Raw genomic sequence first — 23084 nt, 5'->3', positions numbered from 1 at the left:
CCAACGTTTTTTGTGTTATGGCCCCCTTGGCTCCCAGAGCACATCCCCAGCACCCCCCTCCCTTTCACGAGGGTCGAGCGACGGAGAGCGTGAAAGCAGGCTAGGGGGGTCTGGGGGCATGCTCCCCATAAAAATTTTCCCCATTTGAGATATCTTGTTCACAGACAAATAGACAGACAGACAGACAGGGTTGACAGATAGACAGACAGGTCTGGGGGCATGCTCCCCATAAAAATTTTGATTTCTAGATGCTCTGTGGTGCATTCTGAGAGGTGTTTTTTTTCCTTTAATTGGCTATTTTGTTTGTATGAAAATTGGTAAATTATTACACAGAAAATTAGGAATTTCAAGTAGCCAACATGAACAGTTCATAGTTTTTTTCTGTTCCTTACTGGCTCCCAACTACATCGTTTTTGGAAGAAGCAAGCAAAGCAACGTCGCTCGAATGATGCATGTTTGATATGAGATTTTAATATTATCATTAGCAACACTATGGACAGCATAAAATAGAACTGTCACACAAGAAAACAGTATGAAAAGGTTCCAAGTCAAGAATATGTGAAAACTAAAAACCTCTGTTGTGTCTGTATGTAACGCAGTGTTATAATCTCACAAAAAGAAACTCAATTCGACAACAACTCAGGTAATCAAAACTAGGGACGTGGTGCATGCACCGTAAAAGTGAATTTAAAAACTCAGTGGGATAGCTGAAATTGCATTTTAGCTACCAATTGAGGTATCCGTGGTTGAGTCACAGTCAGGGCACAGCGGAGGTCATCTTCCACGTGGAGCCGATTACGCTGTTTCGATTTGATATTCAACAGTGTGGAAAACCCCGCTTCGCAGAGATAGGTAGACGAGAATGGCAGAAGCACCCAGATAGCTATCTGGCTGATATTAGGGTAGTGACCCATTCCCACCCAAAACTCCGTCAAGCTCTTCTCTTCGAATGTGTCTTTGGCAAATGAATCGTTTCGGAGATCCAGGAATTCATCTTGCATTGCCTCTGGCATGCTCTCCATGCAAAGGTTGACGGAAAAAGGATTCCTCACAATTTTTGCCTCATTGTCATCTAAATCAGGAAAATACTTATGAAATTCTAGCTCCAGTGACTGCAGATGCTCAAGAATGTCATTTTTCAGTACGGATCAAGCTCTTTTCCCATGCTGTCTTGCAATTCAGACATTCTTTTGAACATAGCAATGTTTCCTGTGTTCAAATTTCCTGTGCCAGTTTTGGAGCTTGGCAACAAATCCTCTGAGATGATCGTGCAAAAGAATAATATTAGTCGCTCTTCCTTGGAGCTTGAGGTTTTCTGGTTCTGCTGCTTGAAAATGTCAGCAAGATAAGCAAGTCGTTCGTTCCACAATTCTTCATCGTAATGCTGTAGGTGGTCATGTTTCCCTTGAAGATTCAAGAAATGTTTGACTTCCGCACGAAGTTCAAAGACGCAGTTCAGAACATTCCCTTTCGAAAGCCAACGTACAGCAGTATAGTACAGCAACGTTTCATGTTCCGTGTTCATGTCTTTGCACAGCTCCTTGAACATTCGGGTGTTGAGAGCCCCTGCCTTGATGTAGTTAACAATCTTGATTACGACTTCAATAATTTTCTTCAATGAGAGAGGGAGAGTCTTACAAGCCAGGGCGTAGCGATAAATCATACAGTGGGTTCCTTTCGCTTGTGGTGCCAGCATCTTCACTTTTGCTTGGAATCTGGATTTGGAACCAAGCATGGCAGGAGCACCGTCAGTACAGACACCGTATGCATTCTCCCACTGAATTCCTCCCGCATCGAAGAACAACTTCATTTTTTCCATGACGTCGTTACCTTTTGTAGTTGTTTCCAGGGCACTGCAGAACAATAATTTTTCCTTGATGTCATCTCACTTGACATAGCGAACGAATGCCAGTAGCTGTGAGCAGGAACTAACATCGGTCGATTCATCAAGTTGAAAAGAAAACAAGCCGAAAGGCGCCGCCTTAATCTCATTGATGATCTGTTGTTTCACATCTTCCGACATGTCACGGATACGACGCTGCACTGTGTTATTCAATAAAGACACCTGTTCAACTTTGCGAGCCTCTGCCTTGCCGAGAACCCGTTCGACAATGAGGAGGGTACAAGGCTTGATGAGTGTCTCCCCAATCGAGTGGGGTTTTTTCTTCTTTGCAATTTCAAGAGAAACTTCATAAGAAGCCTGGACAGTTGCTACATTTTGTTATTGAAAAGCTCCTCCCTCATCCAACTTCTGTCGCTTTAAATTTCTTTCATGCCGCTTGAAAAATGCGGGATCCGGCTTTGCATGTTTTGCGTGATTCGTCTCGAGGTGCAACTTCAACTTGGATGGCCTCATGGATTCAGTACTCAAAACCTTGTGACACAGCACACATTGTGGTTTCCCTTGGCCAGACACGGTAATGGACGTGAATCCAAGCTTTATGTATTCGTCAAGATACTTTCTTTTTTTACTCCCTGAAGCCATAACGTCAAATCTGCAATAGGAAAAAAAAACAATATCAAAGTCAAAACAATATTAAAAAAACCAAAACAATATTACATTTTTAGTATGGTTCAAATTACCCATGGCCCCCCGAGAAATACACCTTGGCCCCCCAGGTTGGGAACCATGGTGATAGTCTCTGTCTCTCTGTTATCTTAATAGAGTAGAGATATTACATTCTGCAACAATGGTAAGTGACATGTGGCAAAGTATAGAAAAGAAGGGACATTTAAAAAAATCTCGTCTGCATGCTGGACTACCCTTGTGTTCTTAGTAGGAACCAAGTAATGCTCTAGAAAAGTTTGTATGAAGGGGTGCCAATTTGATTCATATCGCTGCATGAAGAAGTAAATGTATTTTATTTGCCAGATGTGGGGCACCCAAATATGAGCATTTCTGGGGCATTACTTGGTTCCTCCTAAGAACACATGGGCAATGCAGCATGCACACGAGATTTTTTTGAATCATTTTATATATCATTCTTGGCCCCATCCTTCAATGGTGAACAATCACAAAAATAGATATATAAAGCTCTCAAATTCAGATCGTTACAAAAATCGAATCAATTCGTCCTTATCACACACTCATTCTGTCCACTAAGTTTCGTCCGAATCTGTCCACAACTTTTTCAGATATCGTGATATATATCGGTTTGAGCTCGATCATCACTCAATGGTGAAGAATCATTGTTAAAAATCTCGGATCCAGATACGGATCCAAGTGTTGTGCAAATCCATCCGTAACTTTTTGAGATATCCTGCTACGTATCGTTTTTGGCCCGATCTCCCAATGGTGAATAATCACTTTGAAAATTATAGTAGCCGGATCGGAATCCGGATCTTGACCAAAATCTAATCATTTCGTCGTTGTCCACAACTTTTTGGGATATTTTGTTCACAAACTGACAGACAGACAAACGGACAGACAGGGGTGAAAACATAACCTCCATCCACCGGTGGTTGCTGAGGTACAAAGTTATGGACGACTTATGACTAAACTTTGTGGATGAGTTGGGTAAGTGACAAGAACAAGCCGATTAGATATTGTTTCAGGTCCGAATTCAGATCCGGCCTATTATATCAGTGGGATACAAAATGTAAACTGTTCAGCCTGGCGGAGGTATGCTCTCTTCCGAGTGCCGCTCTAGTTACCTCCGCCACCAAAGGTAGATGGAGATTATGTTTTCAACCCTGTCTGTCTGTCTGTCTGTCTATTTGTCTGTGAACAGGATATCTCAAAAAGTTGCGGACGGATTCGGACGAAATTTGGCAGAGATGTAGCGTATGTGACAAAGACGAAATGATTCGATTTTGGTGAAGATCCGGATTCGGCTACTAGAATTTTCCAAGTGATTCTTCACCATTGGAAGATAGGGCCAAAAACCGATACATAGCAGGATATCTCAAAAAGTTATGGATTAATTTGGACGAAACTTGTTGGACAGGTTGTGTGTTTGACAAGGAAGAATGGATTCAATTTTTGTGAAGAGCCAGGTCCGGATCCAGCTGGTGTAATTTTTTTTAGTGATTCTTCACCATTGAGTGATATGGCCAACCAGGTGGAGGTTTGCTCTCCACCGAGTGCCGTTCTAGTTTAAGCAATGCTTTATCAATACCTTCCAAACCACGAGATGACGTTCTTCTTTCGTTTTCTATCATTACGAAATAATATTTGAGGGACAATGCTATCAATGAAATGTTAATATATTGCGATGATCGTGGGGATGCCAAATCCTCAAAACTTGGGTGGGGCTTGGCGAGCTCTGCTGTCAACTATTCCAACAAAGTCGTCATACATTGAATAACAAAGGAACTGCTCACAAAGCAGCAGCAGGAACGACATAAAATGAATTTTACTTACTGAAATACATCATTCAAAAACACACAATAAATTACAGCAATGTGAAAGATGTACAACTGCGTGAATCCTCATTAAGATAAATTTACACCTGAATTAGAAACTACATGAAATAAACACTTATGATTAACAACAGGGTTCTATCAAAAGCTTTATAACAATTCCTATTTTGTTTAAACTGTTCAATTGCGATAAGGTATACAACAAAACGATTTGTATTTAACAGCCATGGTGTAGGGTGTGTTGTTACCATACACCGCCTTATATATTGAATTAATGGTTGTACATCATTCCGTCGAGCACCAAGAACAGAGGACAAATAATAAATTAAGAAAAAGCAAATGATACAAAAAGCTTTCGCAGGATCAGACTGTATTTGTTGCTTTATCAAAAAAACGATACACTTCCAGGTGGCTGCCGGTTTGGCCGGAAAAAACTGCGGCTTTTGGTTACCACAGCTCAGGTCTGTGGTCGTGTCTTCATTTGTGTCCACTTGTGCATTCTTCAATTTTTTCGTGGGTGAGTGTGGGAGTTTCAGCTCGCACGGTGCTCGGCTGCGATGGTGTCGTTGGGTTTAATTTCCCGTCACAGACCTGTTTTGGTTTCAGATCATTTTTCGATTCCCTTCATCTCCCGATCGGAAAGGGCTCCTCCGGGATTAGGTGGATCCCATGGGTAGTTATCTTCGGGCGCCGTGCTCTGTTTCGCGGTCTTGCGGACGGTGCGAGTGACGGTGCTTTGGGCGAATGGTCCCCGTCTTTGATTGTCGCTCTTTTGGTATTTCTAGCCCGTTGGGTTGGATGCCTTCTTTGCTTCCGCTGGGATGGCGGACGCTCTGAAGAGATCTCTTGCTCCCGTTGTTACTGTTAGTTTGAGCCTGGATAGTGTTAAGCCGATAGAAAAGGCGGAGTGCGTGGAGGTCGAAAACGGCAATGTGAAGAGGGGTCGTGCGACTGCAAGCTCGGAAGAGAGCGATTCTTGTGCCAAAAGGAAGAAGAGTCTGTCCTTTGGCCCTGTGGGTAGGTGTCTCGCCGTGATGGTGGCATCGGCAACGTCACGTTACTTGCGTTTGCGGGGTTGTGCTTCACATGGTTGCAGATGGTTCCAGTGTTTTTTTTAATGGCTTTTTTGTGTCGAAGAACGGGGCCTGTTGACTTTCCTCTCTCTCTCTCTCTCTCTTTAAAAAAGCGAGGCTCATGGAAGTGTAATGTTAAATTGACATTGGAGCAACATTTGGGCATATTTGTTAAATTGGAGCAACATTTGGGCACAATTGTTAAATTGGAGCAACATTTGGGCGCATTTGTTAAATTGGAGCAACATTGGGGCACATTTGTTAAATTGGAGCAACATTGGGGCACATTTGTTAAATTGGAGCAACATTGGGGCACATTTGTTAAATTGGAGCAACATTGGGGCACATTTGTTAAATTGGAGCAACATTTAGGCACATTTGTTAAATTGGAGCAACATTTGAACGCATTTGTTAAATTGGAGCAACATTTGGGCACATCTATCTATAATTCCAGCAATCTCTGTGTGTCTGTGTGTCTGTGTGTCTGTGTGTCTGTGTGTCTGTGTGTCTGTGTGTTTGTCTGTGACCGCTGTTTCTCGACAACCACGGGTCCGATATACTTGAAACTTGCCAGGTATATTGCTGGGGACCCGAGGATGTGCCTTTTCAAGGTTTGTAATTAATCGGACAAGTACCTACCGAGCTATGTCCAAAAAACGCTTCAACCAATCAGAGAGCAGCGAGCTATCACGTGTGCCGAACCGTTAATGCAATGCAAGCGTTAATGCGTTAATGCAAGGCTTTTCTTTTTTTCCCTCTTCTCTTTCTACTTTTCCTTGCGATTAAATTGCAAACAGCCAAAATACGTTGGCGCTAATTGAATAATTGGCCATTAACACTAAAATAATCGTAACTGCGATATGCCAACTTCCGGACAGTGCAGCCTTCCATGTTGTTGTTGTTTGCAGCAGCTGTTTGCAGCAAGGCAAGGCTTTTCTTTTTTTCCCTCTTCTCTTTCTACTTTTCCTTGCGATTAAATTGCAAAAAGCCAAAATACGTTGATTTGCGAACTTCCGGACAGTGAAGACTGTCCGGCAGCACGCTTTCCGGCAGCCAATCACAGAACGCTTTGTTGCGTAGGCGTGGCCGATGTGAGACGAGCGGAGCTGAGCGCGTTACGAGCTGACCGCCATTACGGTACGTAATTCGATTTCTTATGCGCATTATTTCTCCCAATTCAGTCAGAGCGAAGGGCGGAAGCGAAGAGCGTTGTTTTTTTTGTTTACGGACGTACGGGCGGGGTAGAGCGTACGGGTAGCGTTTTTTTTTTTTTTTGGCAAGGAACGGGCACCCACGTACGGGCAATGCCCTAGTTTGTTAAATTGGAGCAACATTTGGGCACATTTGTTAAATTGGAGCAACATTTGGGCTCATTTGTTAAATTGGAGCAACATTTGGGCACATTTGTTAAATTGGAGCAACATTTGGGCACATTTGTTAAATTGGAGCAACATTTGGGCACATTTGTTAAATTGGAGCAACATTTGGGCACATTTGTTAAATTGGAGCAACATTTGGGCACATTTGTTAAATTGGAGCAACATTTGGGCACATTTGTTAAATTGGAGCAACATTTGGGCACATATGTTAAATTGGAGCAACATTTAGGCACATTTGTTAAATTGGAGCAACATTTGAACGCATTTGTTAAATTGGAGCAACATTTGGGCACATCTATCTATAATTCCAGCAGTGTCTGTGTGTCTGTGTGTCTGTGTGTCTGTGTGTCTGTGTGTTTGTCTGTGACCGCTGTTTCTCGACAACCACGGGTCCGATATACTTGAAACTTGCCAGGTATATTGCTGGGGACCCGAGGATGTGCCTTTTCAAGGTTTTAAATTAATCGGAGAAGTACTTACCGAGCTATGTCCAAAAAACGCTTCAACCAATCAGAGAGCAGCGAGCTATCACGTGTGCCGAACGTGGCGATCAGACTCTGCCTCGGACGGCACATTTGACAGCGTATTCATTTATTTCACGTTGGAAAACTATGTTGCCATTAAACTATGTTTTAAAACGAATTCAAACTGCGATTAAATTAAAACGATTCATCGTAACTGCGATTTGCGAACTTCCGGACAGTGAAGACTTCACTTCCGGCAGCCAATCACAGAACGCTTTGTTGCGTAGGCGTGGCCGATGTGAGACGAGCGGAGCTGAGCGCGTTACGAGCTGACCGCCATTACGGTACGTAATTCGATTTCTTATGCGCATTATTTCTCCCAATTCAGTCAGAGCGAAGGGCGGAAGCGAAGAGCGTTGTTTTTTTTGTTTACGGGCGTACGGGCGGGGTAGAGCGTACGGGTAGCGTTTTTTTTTTTTTTTGGCAAGGAACGGGCACCCACGTACGGGCAATGCCCTAGTTTGTTAAATTGGAGCAACATTTGGGCACATTTGTTAAATTGGAGCAACATTTGGGCTCATTTGTTAAATTGGAGCAACATTTGGGCACATTTGTTAAATTGGAGCAACATTTGGGCACATTTGTTAAATTGGAGCAACATTTGGGCACATTTGTTAAATTGGAGCAACATTTGGGCACATTTGTTAAATTGGAGCAACATTTGGGCACATTTGTTAAATTGGAGCAACATTCGGGCACATTTGCTAAATTGGAGCAACATTTGGGCACATTTGTTAAATTGGAGCAACATTTGGGCACATTTGTTAAATTGGAGCAACATTGGGGCACATTTGTTAAATTGGAGCAACATTTGGGAACAACCAGCAAGGGAATAATGAGAATACACTGAAACCAGCAAGTAAGAAGGTTGGGTTAATTGGGGTAATAAAGATTTATGGATCAGGATGAGGGATGAAACGAGGTGTGTGGCAGTGCATGGCTTGTTTGAAGCCCTCGAGGGATGAGTGGGAAAGAGCAGCGAAAGGTGGGAAACAAAGGAGTTGAAATGTGCAGTCAGCCTGTTTTGGAATATTCACCAGGAAGGGGTTACTGGAAGAATGTGTGCATCCTGGAGTTGATAAGGAGGGGCAGGGCACAGGGGGTCGAGGGAGTTACTTCAGAGAAAAGGATGTAAAAGGAGGGACCGTCGACTTGCCTGTGACGTAAAAGCAACAGACAGGAACAGACAGGCCTCATTGTGGGAGATTCCAATAACGTTGAGAGATTTTGATTCCATAGAATTCAGGAAAGGCAGGTGTGATGCTGGTGTGGCAGCCAATAGAGGAGAGAACTATTCCATTGAGCTATGGACAAAGGCTTTGTAGATGTTGAGCAACTCGAATTTTCCAAGGAAAGACTTTGACTAACGGAGGATGCCCGGTCTGCAGTTGCCTTTAGAAGCCAGCTCTTTAATATGGTTGACTCAGGAGAAGTCGTGGCTGATGGCGAGGCTCAGAATTTTAAATGACTGGACATCTTCCAGTGGCGGACTGTGCAAATAGACAGGTGGGTTCGTTTGGTGGTTCTTCCGGAGTGACAGGGTGAGGCAGTGAGAATTTCCAGGATTTTTTTTTTGTATACAAAGTCGAGGCTTGTGTACTGACGTATTCCATTTATTAGATCAGCAGAGTGATGCAGCTGCAGTCCACCGAGCTGTAGGATCTGGTACTGTATTTTGTATACTGAATCGAGGCTCGTGAAAGAGCTGACAACCGCGAGGGAAAGACAGCATAGGGGGACCGCGAGGGAAAGACAGCACAGGGGGACCGCGAGGGAAAGACAGCACACGGGGACCACGAGGGAAAGGCAGCACACGGGGACCGCGAGGGAAAGACAGCACACGGGGACCGCGAGGGAAAGACAGCACACGGGGACCGCGAGGGAGAGACAGCACACGGGGACCGCGAGGGAAAGACAGCACAGGGGGGACCGCGAGGGAAAGACAGCACAGGGGGGACCGCGAGGGAAAGACAGCACAGGGGGACCACGAGGGAAAGACAGCACAGGGGGACCGCGAGGGAAAGACAGCACAGGGGGACGGCGAGGGAAAGACAGCACAGGGGGACCGCGAGGGAAAGACAGCACAGGGGGACCGCGAGGGAAAGACAGCACAGGGGGACCGCGAGGGAAAGACAGCACAGGGGGACCGCGAGGGAAAGACAGCACAGGGGGACCGTGAGGGAAAGACAGTACAGGGGGACCACGAGGGAAAGACAGCACAGGGGGACCGCGAGGGAAAGACAGCACAGGGGGACCGCGAGGGAAAGACAGCACAGGGGTACCGTGAGGGAAAGACAGCACAGGGGACCACGAGGGAAAGACAGCACAGGGGGACCGCGAGGGAAAGACAGCACAGGGGGACCGCGAGGGAAAGACAGCACACGGGGACCACGAGGGAAAGACAGCACAGGGGGACCACGAGGGAAAGACAGCACACGGGGACCACAAGGGAAAGACAGCACAGGGGGACCGCGAGGGAAAGACAGCACAGGGGGACCGCGAGGGAAAGACAGCACACGGGGACCACGAGGGAAAGACAGCACACGGGGACCACGAGGGAAAGACAGCACAGGGGGACCACGAGGGAAAGACAGCACAGGGGGACCACGAGGGAAAGACAGCACAGGGGGACCACGAGGGAAAGACAGCACAGGGGGACCACGAGGGAAAGACAGCACAGGGGGACCACGAGGGAAAGACAGCACACGGGGACCACGAGGGAAAGACAGCACACGGGGACCACGAGGGAAAGACAGCACAGGGGGACCACGAGGGAAAGACAGCACAGGGGGACCGCGAGGGAAAGACAGCACAGGGGGACCACGAGGGAAAGACAGCACAGGGGGACCACGAGGGAAAGACAGCACAGGGGGACCGCGAGGGAAAGACCGGGGACCGCGAGGGAGATACAATTCATACGGTATGTAATACCGAGCGCCCTTTTCTTGTAGGTATCCCTGAATACAAAAATTATAATTCTCTTGTAGTCTTTTTCCTGTCATTTATGTATCAGAAATATATGTGAGATTAATATTATGACAGGTAATACCACCCCATCTTCCCACTACCAAATCGGTTTGTATTCCTCGGCTTTCTATCCTTATCTCATTACCGTCCTTCTTTGTCATGTTAACCATCGCGATACTATCATATATTTTTCTTTTCTTAAAATCATGTATTTGTTGTTTACTAATTGTACTTCCACATAAATCCTTATCCACGTGTTTGACACAATGTGGAGTCATTTATCAAAAGGAAGAGGATTTCCAGTGCATCTGAGAGGTCAGTTATATTTATATATATATATATATATATATATATATATATATATATATATATATATATATATATATATATATATATATATATATACATACATGTGGAACAAAGTTTATTTGCTGTTCTTGAGAGGAGGTGTGTTTATAAAAGATCTGACAATGCTCTTCCACCTGTAAGGTTCTGCAAGATCCAGCGGTTGCACTAATAACTTGCATCATTCAGTCGGTGAGGTATCCCAGACGTGAATAATGTGGCCGTCACTGTTTTGAACACGCCCGAATAGTGAGTAGTCTTTGATGGGATTGTAATGCACCCACAGCGCTGTCTTCAAGAACTTCTCACTTAGATAGGATGCTACTTGTAGGTGATTTGTCTATGTTCTTGAGAAGGTCAGCTTGGGGAATAAACAGATGGATCTGCACTATCCTGCACAAGTTATTTTTCTTTTATTCAAACTTTTTTTTTTTTATTCTGATAGTTTTTCCCATAAAAAAATGCAGTAGCCTGGCGAGTTCATGAGTCTCATTTGCTCATTTTGTCACCCTTATCACAAATGTGATCAACTGCTCCACCTGAGCAAATAAGCACCGAGAGCATAAAGATTATCGCCAAGGCCTTTTCCTGTTGCTTTGGCAGAGGTGATTTCTCCACGGAGCACAGAATTGCATTGTTGGATTCTGATGTGGCACCTGAATCCATGTGATTCCGTTGTATCCCTTGCCGATCTCTGTGGATGGTGGTTCTGTTCCTCCCTCAACAGCTCATCGTCCATCACTCTCTATATGTAGTTCAGTTTGCAATAGTCCTTTCCCTTCAGGGCCACTTGAGACATGTTCCAGGAATCATCCTCTTTGACTCGCAAAGTCTTTGCTTTTTGGTCAAGGTTGTGCTTCTTTGCACTTCCCAAGGTGTGTTCATTCCTACATAAACGGAATCACCCTGACTACCATCTGCAAGCTGGTGTAGATGTTATGACTCAACTCCAGTGGTATTTTCCCTGATGGTGACATTTTGTCTGTCCATTGTGGTGTAAAAAAAAAAGTCATGTCCTGACCGTGTTATTTGTCTGCAGGGTGATATTATTAAAGCTTTCCACTTGGGCATTGCTTTTTTTTCCCCCATATTGGCCACTATTCTTGATGCTAGTCGTGCATACCTGTCACTGAGGTGATGGGTTTAATCAGAAGACAGCATGTTGTACTTGACAAACGTATTGAATGTATATCTGTGAGTGTCAATAGGGATGTAACATAAAGTAAAACGCATGAAAAAGGATATTTTATACCATGTAATTGTTGTTGTGGTTGTTGTTTATATGGTCCCTGTGTAACTTGCTTTTAGAGGGTTCCTGCTGTCGTAAAAAAAAATTAATGTTGCCGTTGGAACCGCTACATTAAAGCTCGAGGCGTTGCTCCTTCCTCAATCCCAGAAACACAGGCTTTTAAAACGGGCAAGTAAATGTGATTAAAGGAACAAATTTTTGTTCCAAGTGAATTGATTTATTAGCTACACAACAGTACCATTTGTATTACTAGTACACCTGTTCCCAACAAGAGCGGCAGGAAGGGTCATTCCTCTGTGGGATATGTAGATTACAGTAGATCTACAGTCGGGCCTCAAGAACATTAGGGGAGGGTCACAACAGTACCGTTTGTATTACTAGGACACGTTCCCTACAAGAGCGGCAGGAAGGGTCATTCCTCTGTGGGATATGTAGATTGCAGTAGATCTTCAGTCGGGCCTCAAGAACATTCGGGGAGGGAGGTGTGTTCAGTTTCCAAGGTTCTTATAAAGCGCTCGGCAAGTGGCTAAAGCGTTTGAGCAAGCACTCCATTCAAAACCGTTGCTAAGGAACGGCTGACTTGGCAAGCACTAGCTAGCTGTTTGGTAACTGAACACACCCTGGGTTTCTTCCCTTTCACTTTCAAACAGCAGGAGTGACTGTTTCAAAAGGTAATCAACCGTGTTTGTGGTGGTTTATAATATATTAGCTCACCTGGAACGAAGTTCAGGGGAGCTTATGCGATGGCGCATAGTCAGTCAGTCAGTCAGTCAGTCAGTCAGTCCGTCCGTCCGTAAGCACTTGAAATTTCTTCTCCGAAACCAATTATGTGATTGCGACGAAATTTGGCACAAATTATATTTGTTGTGTTGTGACTAATGTTTGTTCACGGCATTAAAAAAAAATTGGGGTCTTAGGGGGTTTAATGGGGTCAAAGTGGATCCAGGTTTGACCCCCCAAAATAGGAATTTGCTTTTTCCTCTGGAACTACACATGCAATTTCGATGAAACGTCACCACAACCTTCATCACCCATGATGTACCAATGTTTGTTCAAGGCATTAGAAAAATTGGGGTCTTAGGAGGTATATGGGGTTGGAGGGGAGGGGTGGTTGCTGCCCAAAATAGGTATTTTTTTTGTTTGCTTGTTTAAAGTCGTATGATCATGTCAGTATGATCCTACATGCTGCCATGTCTTCTAGCAACAATTGAAATTGGTTTAAAATACCCTTAGTCGGTGCATTATACTGTTTATTCCACCACGTGAGGGCCACGGGTATTGCCCCTATGTTTACTTCTGGTAGGGGTACTCTCACCAAAACAGTATGATGATAAGCTATTTGTTAACACAGCGTTTGTTCAAGGGGGAAAAACTCCTTGGGGAAGTATGATATTATAATATCAGTATTAATATTGTTTTGTAATAACATTTATATTATGCTATTATATCATTGGTGTTGTTATTTGAAGCGGCCATGGAAAAACGCCATGATAAAGCTATCTTAACACAGATATACACCTCAACACACATCCGCATTGGTGGGGAAAACCCCCTTTGGGAGGGGTACAAATAAATTCGCTACAACCTTCATTGTGTGACCCTTAGTCCTCCTGCGAAATTTGGTTGAGATTGGATAAGTAACGAGTGAATGTATCGCGGTCAAAAATCGTCAGACAGGCAGACACCAAATTGCGGATCTGCTTGCAAATGATCTGAAGTGCCCCTTCAATGCAAATCTTTGAATTGCTGAAATGTTTTATGTGCAATTGGGCCATTGTTGTGATCAATAAGGGTTGTGTCTTGGCCTTGTGACTTGTGTAATGGTGTTCATCGAGGTCGTGCGCTTAGCCACCTTCTCTTTTACCCTCCTGTTCAATGACCTGGTGGACTATGTGCAGGTTACTCCTTTTATAGAAGATAAGACCCGTCAATTTGCTGATGGGAATTCAATGTTGTAGATGGAGATAGATTTATGTATGCTTTAAAAAGAAGTGTATTATCAGAAATACTGTTTGATAGGGCGATTATATTACTGTTATATGAATGAAATGGAAATGCTGAAAGAAAACGTATTGAATATAGCGAGCGTTTTCTGAATCCAATCTACATGAGAAATGGGATTGAATGAGACTCAGCATTATTATAAGTGAAGAAGATTGAGGAAGAGTTTTCGTTACCTCCACCACCAAAGGTGGATGGAGGTTATGTTTTCACCCCTGTTTGTCTGTCTGTCTGTATGTCTGTCTGTCTGTGAACAAGATATCTCAAAAAGTTGTCGATGGATTCAGACGAAACTTGGCAGAGATGTAGCGTTTGTGACAAGGACGAAATGATTAGATTTTGGTGAAGATCCGGATCCGGCTAATAGAGTTTTTAAGTGATTCTTCACCATTGGGTGATAGGGCCAAAACCGATATACTCACAATAAGTTTGGGATATTGTGGGAGTGAGTTTATTTTTATTTTTATAGGGGTTCGGGTTAGGGTATTGAAATCAAGAATGCTGTTTTTTCACAATCATTAATAACCATAGAATTAGGACCAACAACTTTTTTCAACATAATTAATACACAAAATGAACCACACCGAAGAACCTGCCAATATCCCTAACTTATTGTGAGTAGTGTATAGCAGGATATCTCAAAAAGTTATGGATGGATTTGGACGAAACTTAGTGGAGAGGTTGTGTGTGTGACGAGGACAAATTAATTTGATTTTGGTGAAGATCTGAATATGGATTCGGATACGAGAATTATTTAATTTTTAAGTGATTCTTCACCATTGAGAGATCGGGCAAAAAGCAATAAATGATATTTAAAAAAGGTTATGGATGATTTATGACTAAGCTTGGGGATGAGTTGGTTAGGTTACAAGAACAAGCCGATTAGATTGTGGTTCAGGTCCGAATCCAGATCCGGCCTATCAGGGTGATACAAAACATAAACTGTTCACCAGGCGGAGGTATGCGCTCTGCTGAGTGCCGTTCTAGTTTTAAACTGTAAATTGAAACCGACCCATCTATTGTCACCCTACTCAACTACATCATACTGTTTGCAGATTGCCTGGCATCTGATTGATAAAAAGATGGCGAGCATAAATACGGCGTATAAATCCCCTATTTGAAGGTGGACACACACAGGCACAGTGAGACCGAGCTCCTTTTATTATCATAGATTGTGACCTGTCCAGCTCGGGTTGATAGCTGCTTAAAGTCCAATATAAAATACAGTTTGGGTTCTAGAGGATTATAGATTGATAGGTAGATTGCGGAGGTCCATTGCAATGTGCTTCCACAGTTGGAAGGCTGAGTGATGACGTCTTAAGTTGTTTATGGCCATATGCTTCAGTTTTGCAATTGTACTTTTTATTTTTAACTCAACTGGACTATGTCCAGCTGTGTTTTTGTCGACACCGTGTCCATTGTCCGTCGTCTGTCTGTCTGTCGTCTGTCTGTCTGTCAACAATTCGACGTCTACGCCCTAAAAGTCACAAATATTTCGATTAAATTCGATGAAACTTGTTATGCAGCATCTTTAAGACATAAACTAGTTTGGGATTGCATTTGGGCTTTGCACGCCCAAAAATGGGCGCGGCAGAGCGGCCATATTGAAAAATCAATTTTTGTCATATATTTTTAGCGCATATAACCTATATAGTTTGTGGTTATATTATGCATATTCTGACCATATTGATATAGACCAGTTGAGTTCAGGTTCCCTGTAACCTCTCTAGTTTACATATTGTATTCACTTTGATAAGAGGTTTACCTGGAGGAATTACATTGTGTGTCTCGAAAGAAAGCTTGTTGCAGTTCCACTTACATTGTGGTTCACTGTTATGGGATTCCTCCCCCTCCCTCCAAATCAATTTATGTATGTATGTATATATATATATATATATATATATATATATATATATATATATATATATATATATATATATATATATATATATATATATATACAGTGATCCCTCGTTTATCGCGGGGGTTACGTTCCAGAACCCCCCGCGATAGACGAAAATCCGCGAAGTAGCGACCATATTTTTATTTTATTATTTATATATATTTTAAAGCTTTATGACCCTCCCCACACTCTTATTAACCTTTCCCACACTCTTATTAACCTTTCTCACACTCTTATTAACCTTTCCCATACTCTTATAAACACTTCCTATACTCTTAAACACTTTTTACACTCTTAAACATACGTAATTTTAACAACATATAAAATTCTAATGGGTACTCACGATTGAAGATACTGTAGCGACCCATGGGTTCCCCAAGCAAGACCAGCATCAGAATCTCCTTGCTCCAGCCGGTGACGTCACCGGCGGGGATCCCCGGTGCCAGAGTGGCTGGTCACGTGACCGCCAAAGCACGCCACGCTTGAGAGGCGTGGCTTTCGGTTTCTGGTTGTGCTTTATAATGCAGCCCGATAAATGGGCTTTTCAGTGTTCCCGAGTTGGTTTTGAGAATAAATATCTTCTCGGACGAGTTTGTGTCTTGCCCGTCATTTCGTCCGTATCAAGCAAGAGCCCCGGCTCTTCAATACTACAACTTGCGTGATGAAGATGATGATGAATTAGCTGTGCAGTACTGATGACGATGAAGGTGATGACGATGATGAATGTACTGCACAGCCAGAAAGAGCATTACAGTTACCCATTACGTGGGTAACTAGCGCAAATGGAAGCTGCCGCATCTGCGTTTTCCATACGCACGACTCTTTGTCTCTTTGTCTACTGTTCTACTGTACACTATGTACAGTATTTTATTTCTTGTAATATGTTTTAATTACTGTATTTTTCTTTTTTTTACGTTTTTTAATTTTTTAGGCTAGTAAATGCTTATTTTACCACAAAAATATTTAAAATAATAGTATATAAAAATACATTTATACCGCAAAATCCCGCGATATAGCGAAAAATCGGCGATATAATTTTACATATACTAGCGAGAAAAACCCGCGATGTACCGAAGCCGTGAAAAGTGAACCGCGATATAGCGAGGGATGACTGTATATATATATATATATATATATATATATATATATATATATATATATATATATATATATATATATATATATATATATATATATATATATATATATATATATATATATATATATGTTTATGTATTGGGTAAATGAAGACAATTAAATATCAAAACCGATCGACAAGGAAACTTGTTACTTGCATCAAGATTTTATTCCATATTATGGCCCTCTTGCTGTAGTTTGCTCATTCGTTTCGGAATGTATTTGACGTAGTCTCACAGACATCAACGATCTGCCCACCGGCTTGGGTGTCAATAATTTTGTCAATGCCATTTCTTTTTCTTTTCTGATTTAAAAGGATATAATAAGTTCTGAATGAAAAACAAATGTTCTGTAATATTAACAGTGAAATAAAGAATTGTGGAGACCAAATACTTTTGTCAATTTCAACTTATTTATTGAGAAAATTGTGAGTTATTTGAAAAAAGTGCAAGGGTGCCAATATTTTTGGCCACGATTGTATATCTGTGTAAATGTATGCATCATCTGGTGAAACAAGTTTACAAAGGGTACTGCAGAGGGAGAGGGCCAAATGTGGAACTCGCCGTAAGATGAGGAACTTTTATTATTTGCATGGCCTTGTCAATTATGGGTTTTACTTCACTGCCGCTTCTTCTTCATTTTAACCTCTCTTCCTGCTTTGAAAAGCACTTTGAGATTTTGCTTTTAAATGAAAAGTGTGATTTAAGAAATTGATTGATTGATATCCTTTTATACTGCTAGAACGAAACGTATTTTTCTGTATAAATACTAGAGGTTCTTTATAAACTGTTATAAAGGTTGTGCTTTATTTTTGCAATTATATCAAATGCTTCTGCATCACAATAAAAAAATTTAAAAAAATTAAAGCAACTGCTGAAATCATGATGGTGTTACCTTGTTGAATGCAATGTCTTAATAATTACAGCAGAACTGAAATGTATGTTATTCGGGGTTGTTTGCAAAGCAAATACACAAATTTGCTTCCCTCCTCCTCCCTCCCCTGACAAACCAACGAGGCTCACTTGTGTGTGGTAATTTGTCAGGCATCTGTGGAAATGCCAGGCACATTCCATTCCCAAGACCTGTGAAAGGAAGCATTCTTGTTACGGTTAGTTGTAAAATGCAAAATGTTTTTTTGTGGTTGCTGTTTAAATTTACTTCCATTTTAAGACTTGTAAAACCGTTTCTTTCTGAGAAGCTGCCCAAGCGCCGTCGCATCCCTCGTCGCGGACAGGCATGGCCATCGTGTCTGACACGGACATATCCTGCCCCTGTGGTGCAGGAAGTGTGGGGAATGACGGTGCATTTCTCGGGTGCAAGAGCATGGATGTGGAGCCGAGTGCTGAGCCTATGATGGAGAACGGCCGCACATCGAGATCCCTAGTTGACTTGCCAGAAGAACTTTTGGAGCACATCCTGTCGTTTTTATCTCCTTACCAGCAGCACAAAACTGCAGCATTGGTCTGTCGCCTATGGCATCGTCTTATTAAAGGTAAACTGCAGAAACCGTTAAGGTCATAAATATAAACCAGCTAGAAATGTAACATTAGACCGTTTGTAACATGTAACATGTAACAGAAATGTAACATGTAACATTATAGTCAAAATTAATGGAATCGTTGATAGTCAAAATTAATGGAATCGTTGATAGTCAAAATTAATGGAATCGTTGATAGTCAAAATTAATGGAATCGTTGATAGTCAAAATTAATGGAATCTTTGATTGTCAACATTAATGGAATCTTTGATTGTCAACATTAATGGAATCTTTGATTGTCAACATTAATGGAATCTTTGATTGTCAACATTAATGGAATCTTTGATTGTCAACATTAATGGAATCGTTGATAGTCAAAATTAATGGAATCTTTGATTGTCAACATTAATGGAATCTTTGATTGTCAACATTAATGGAATCGTTGATAGTCAAAATTAATGGAATCTTTGATTGTCAACATTAATGGAATCGTTGATAGTCAAAATTAATGGAATCTTTGATTGTCAACATTAATGGAATCGTTGAAAGTCAAAATTAATGGAATCTTTGATTGTCAACATTAATGGAATCGTTAATAGTCAAAATTAATGGAATCGTTGATAGTCAAAATTAATGGATCGTTCATAGTCAAAATTAATGGAATCGTTGATAGTCAAAATTAATGGAATCTTTGATCGTCAAAATTAATGGAATCGTTGATAGTCAAAATTAATGGAATCGTTGATAGTCAAAATTAATGGAATCTTTGATAGTCAACATTAATGGAATCTTTGATAGTCAAAATTAATGGAATCGTTGATAGTCAAAATTAATGGAATATTTGATCGTCAAAATTAATGGAATCTTTGACAGTCAAAATTAATGGAATCTTTGACAGTCAAAATTAATGGAATCTTTGATAGTCAAAATTAATGGAATCTTTGACAGTCAAAATTAATGGAATCTTTGACAGTCAAAATTAATGGAATCTTTGATAGTCAAAATTAATGGAATCTTTGATAGTCAAAATTAATGGAATCTTTGATAGTCAAAATTAATGGAATCTTTGACAGTCAAAATTAATGGAATCTTTGATAGTCAAAATTAATGGAATCGTTGACAGTCAAAATTAATGGAATCTTTGACAGTCAAAATTAATGGAATCGTTGATAGTCAAAATTAATGGAATCGTTGATAGTCAAAATTAATGGAATCTTTGACAGTCAAAATTAATGGAATCATTGATAGTCAAAATATGACAAAATACAATGGAACACACCTGCAGACCTGTCGGAGGGTCGCAGAGCATTTCCCAATTTTTAATCTATCAATTACTATCGATTACAGTTTCGTCATCGATCACGATGGTAACTGGGGAAAATGTTAGAATCCTGTTAGAAAATTAACCCTGGTGTTGGGCTAGCGGCTAGGGTGCCAGCTTAGGATCCAAGGATCCTGGGTTCGAATCCCGGTCGATCGCTGAATTAACGCCAGGGGGGTTGACTCAGCCTGTCATCCTTCCGAGGTCGGCTAATTGAGTACCAGTTCACTGGTAATGCCATGTTTGTCGTAAAAAGGCGACAAAAAGGGTTGGCGGCAGGAAGGGCATCCGGCCGTAAAACATTGCTTCAAAAAAGGGGACCAAGAAAAACCAACAACCACGGTCCCCAAAAAAGGCCAATCCCCCGCTTGCGGGGAAAAATGGTCTCTAAAGGTGGTTTTTTTTTTTATTGATAGTCAAAATTAATGGAATCTTTGATCAAAATTAATGGAATCTTTGATAGTCAAAATTAATGGAATCTTTAATAGTCAAAATTAATGGAATCTTTGATAGTCAAAATTAATGGAATCTTTGATAGTCAAAATTAATGGAATCTTTGATCGTCAAAATTAATGGAATCTTTGATGGTCAAAATTAATGGAATATTTGATAGTCAAAATTAATGGAATCATTGATCCTCAAAATGAATGGATCATTGATAGTCAAAATTAATGGAATCTTTGATTGTCAAAATTAATGGAATCATTGATAGTCAAAATTAATGGAATCTTTGATCAAAATTAATGGAATCTTTGATAGTCAAAATTAATGGAATCTTTAATAGTCAAAATTAATGGAATCTTTGATAGTCAAAATTAATGGAATCTTTGATAGTCAAAATTAATGGAATCTTTGATGGTCAAAATTAATGGAATATTTGATAGTCAAAATTAATGGAATCATTGATCCTCAAAATGAATGGATCATTGATAGTCAAAATTAATGAATCGTTGATTGATTGCTTTGTTCTGATGAGCATGATTGATCCATTGTTTTCCAATCATTGGTATGAGTTGTGTACCACTGATTGGGTTGCTCCCGACCTCCTCCTCCCCTTCCTTCCTCCACCTGCCCCCCCCCCCCCGGCCACCATTTTGTTTGGTCAAATACCAAAGTACACTTTGCATTCAAATGCCTTCCGATGCTAGAAGTTGTGTTCTATCAGGGGTGAGAATAGCTATCTATCAGGGGTGAGAATAGCTATCTATCAGGGGTGAGAATAGCTATCTATCAGGGGTGAGAATAGCTATCAATCAGGGGTGAGAATAGCTATCTATCAGGGGTGAGAATAGCTATCTATCAGGGGTGAGAATAGCTATCTATCAGGGGTGAGAATAGCTATCTATCAGGGGTGAGAATAGCTATCTATCAGGGGTGAGAATAGCTATCTATCAGGGGTGAGAATAGCTATCTATCAGGGGTGAGAATAGCTATCTTGTGATGTTACTCAGCCAACGTACTTGTAACTAGTCGCTGCTCATTGCTGCACAGATTTTGAGCATATTGGGCTGAATATGTTGCAAAGATTTTGAGCATATTGGGCCGAATATGTTGCACACTGCTTTGAGTGAAAGACTCGATCCTGGTTTATTGTTTCATATCACGACCACAACAATTACATACCGTCCTTAGAGGATGGTGCAGTGATTTGATGCACTTTGATATGATGGTCCTCTTTCCATTGAACTTGTGTAGCCTAGGTTTGATTATCGGCCCAGCATTTAAAATGGCGATTTGGTGCTTCGAAGGCAGGGTGTTTCATCACAGAGTGCCTTCAGATAGATGTTGAGCTAATGACCCGTGTGATGGCATTTTTTGGTGGACATTAAAGATCCCAGTGTCTTTCGACAAATAGTAGGCTATTTATTGAAAGCACCGGCATCCTGAACAAGTTCCTGTAGAGGGCACTACATCAGCGATTATAGTCCTCCACAAAGAAACGATGCTACCATTAACCAATGTTTTAAACCAATAGTTTACTTCAGGTTCAGTATCCCACTATTAATTTGCAATTGGGGACTGGGTTTGCCGCAAATCCAAATTCTTATTACGGACCTAAGCATCAAAAAGCTGCATACCGAACACAGTTTCAAATGGAACATCTCTGCCGCCATTAGAGCATTTACATTGCATCAGATGTGGCAATAAATGCAAATTGTTGCTCCCAGCTTGACAGCTCGATGACAAAAGACGCCATTTGCATTTTTGCCTCTACATCCCTACAAAGTTTTAAAACGAATAATGTTTTGTTTGTTGCAGAATATGTACCATATAATTTTCTGTTATGCAGTCGCATTATTCAATTGTTGTTTTGCCTGTACCTACAGGTGTGGCCTGGCAGTGCTATACTGGATTCATTCGTGCCATCCAGGAGGGCAGCATCCATTGGGAAAGTCGAACATACCCGTACCCTGGCACTCCTATTACCCAGCGTTTCTCCCACAGTGAGATCCTTGTGCATAATTCTGCTCTCATTCAATTGTACAATGTACATTGTACACGCACAGTTTACAGATGCAGAACATCAGCTGTGCTGAAGCAACAATTTTATTTGAGAATTTCATGTGCACACAATCCTAAAACAAGTGATTCCTTCACAAAAAGAAGAGCAATTTGAATTTTGGAAATTGGGCAAACCAATCACGATGCTGCCAATTGAAAACAAAAGAAAAGCTCATTGTTGGAGGAGAATAAAGGCAGAAGTGTAAATGATGGCCCCCTTTTCAGATTTAACTAGTGCATTGGCCTATGCTGTCCATTCCATAGGGTAGTTATAGATTTATTCTGCTGAGTTTTTATATCAAAATCGAATCAATTCGTCCGTGTCACACACCCAACCTGTCCACCAAGTTTCGTCGGAATCCGTCCGTACCTTTTTGAGATATCGTTTATAGCCCTATCACTCAATAGTGAAGAATCGCTTTGAAATTATATTATCCGGATCATCACCAAAATCTAATCAATTCATCATTGTCCCACACACAACCCGTCCACCAAATTTCGTCCAAATCCGTCCACAACTTTTTCAAATATCCTGCTCATCGACAGACAAACAGACAGGGGTGAAAACATAACCCCTGTCCACCTTCAGGGGTGGAGGTAACAAACTTCTGACAGGCCAATTGTACCTCTGCCAATTTTGCATTGAAGATCAACTTTTGTATGCTTATTGATCTGTTTTTATCGACTCCTGCACATTAGTACGCAAAGAATGTAGTTTCAATAACAAATCATGGAAACAGAAATTGTGGATGCATGACCCAGTGAGCTTGCTGGAGTTCAGCCTGCCCACCCCACCGTGCTACTGCGTAATGAGTGAATAACTTCACCTTCATTGGCTGATTTG

The 23084-nt window shown here is 41.5% G+C and overlaps 1 protein-coding gene across 4 annotated transcripts in view; it reads left to right on the top strand.

The window, feature by feature from the left end:
• The first annotated feature begins 4766 nt into the window (after positions 1 to 4766).
• FBXO42 (F-box protein 42) overlaps positions 4767 to 23084 on the top strand; it is a 73891-nt gene continuing 55573 nt past the window's right edge. Inside the window, exons 1-3 of one of the 4 annotated variants that reach the window (XM_068120588.2) lie at positions 4767 to 4823; positions 18223 to 18432; positions 22066 to 22182. In XM_068120588.2, the coding sequence (XP_067976689.2) occupies positions 18264 to 18432; positions 22066 to 22182 (286 nt within the window). In that variant the 5' untranslated portion in view covers positions 4767 to 4823; positions 18223 to 18263. Of the gene's footprint in view, positions 5380 to 18222; positions 18433 to 22065; positions 22183 to 23084 lie in introns of all 4 variants that reach the window. The other 3 variants (XM_068120587.2, XM_078780122.1, XM_068120586.2) reach the window with 3 other exon arrangements.

The sequence above is a fragment of the Myxine glutinosa genome, chromosome 6 (assembly GCF_964187855.1).
Source record: "Myxine glutinosa chromosome 6, kmMyxGlut1.1, whole genome shotgun sequence".
Classification (NCBI taxonomy): domain Eukaryota; kingdom Metazoa; phylum Chordata; class Myxini; order Myxiniformes; family Myxinidae; genus Myxine; species Myxine glutinosa.
Note: the sequence above shows the minus strand (reverse complement) of the source record. Positions and strands in the feature narration are given on the sequence as shown.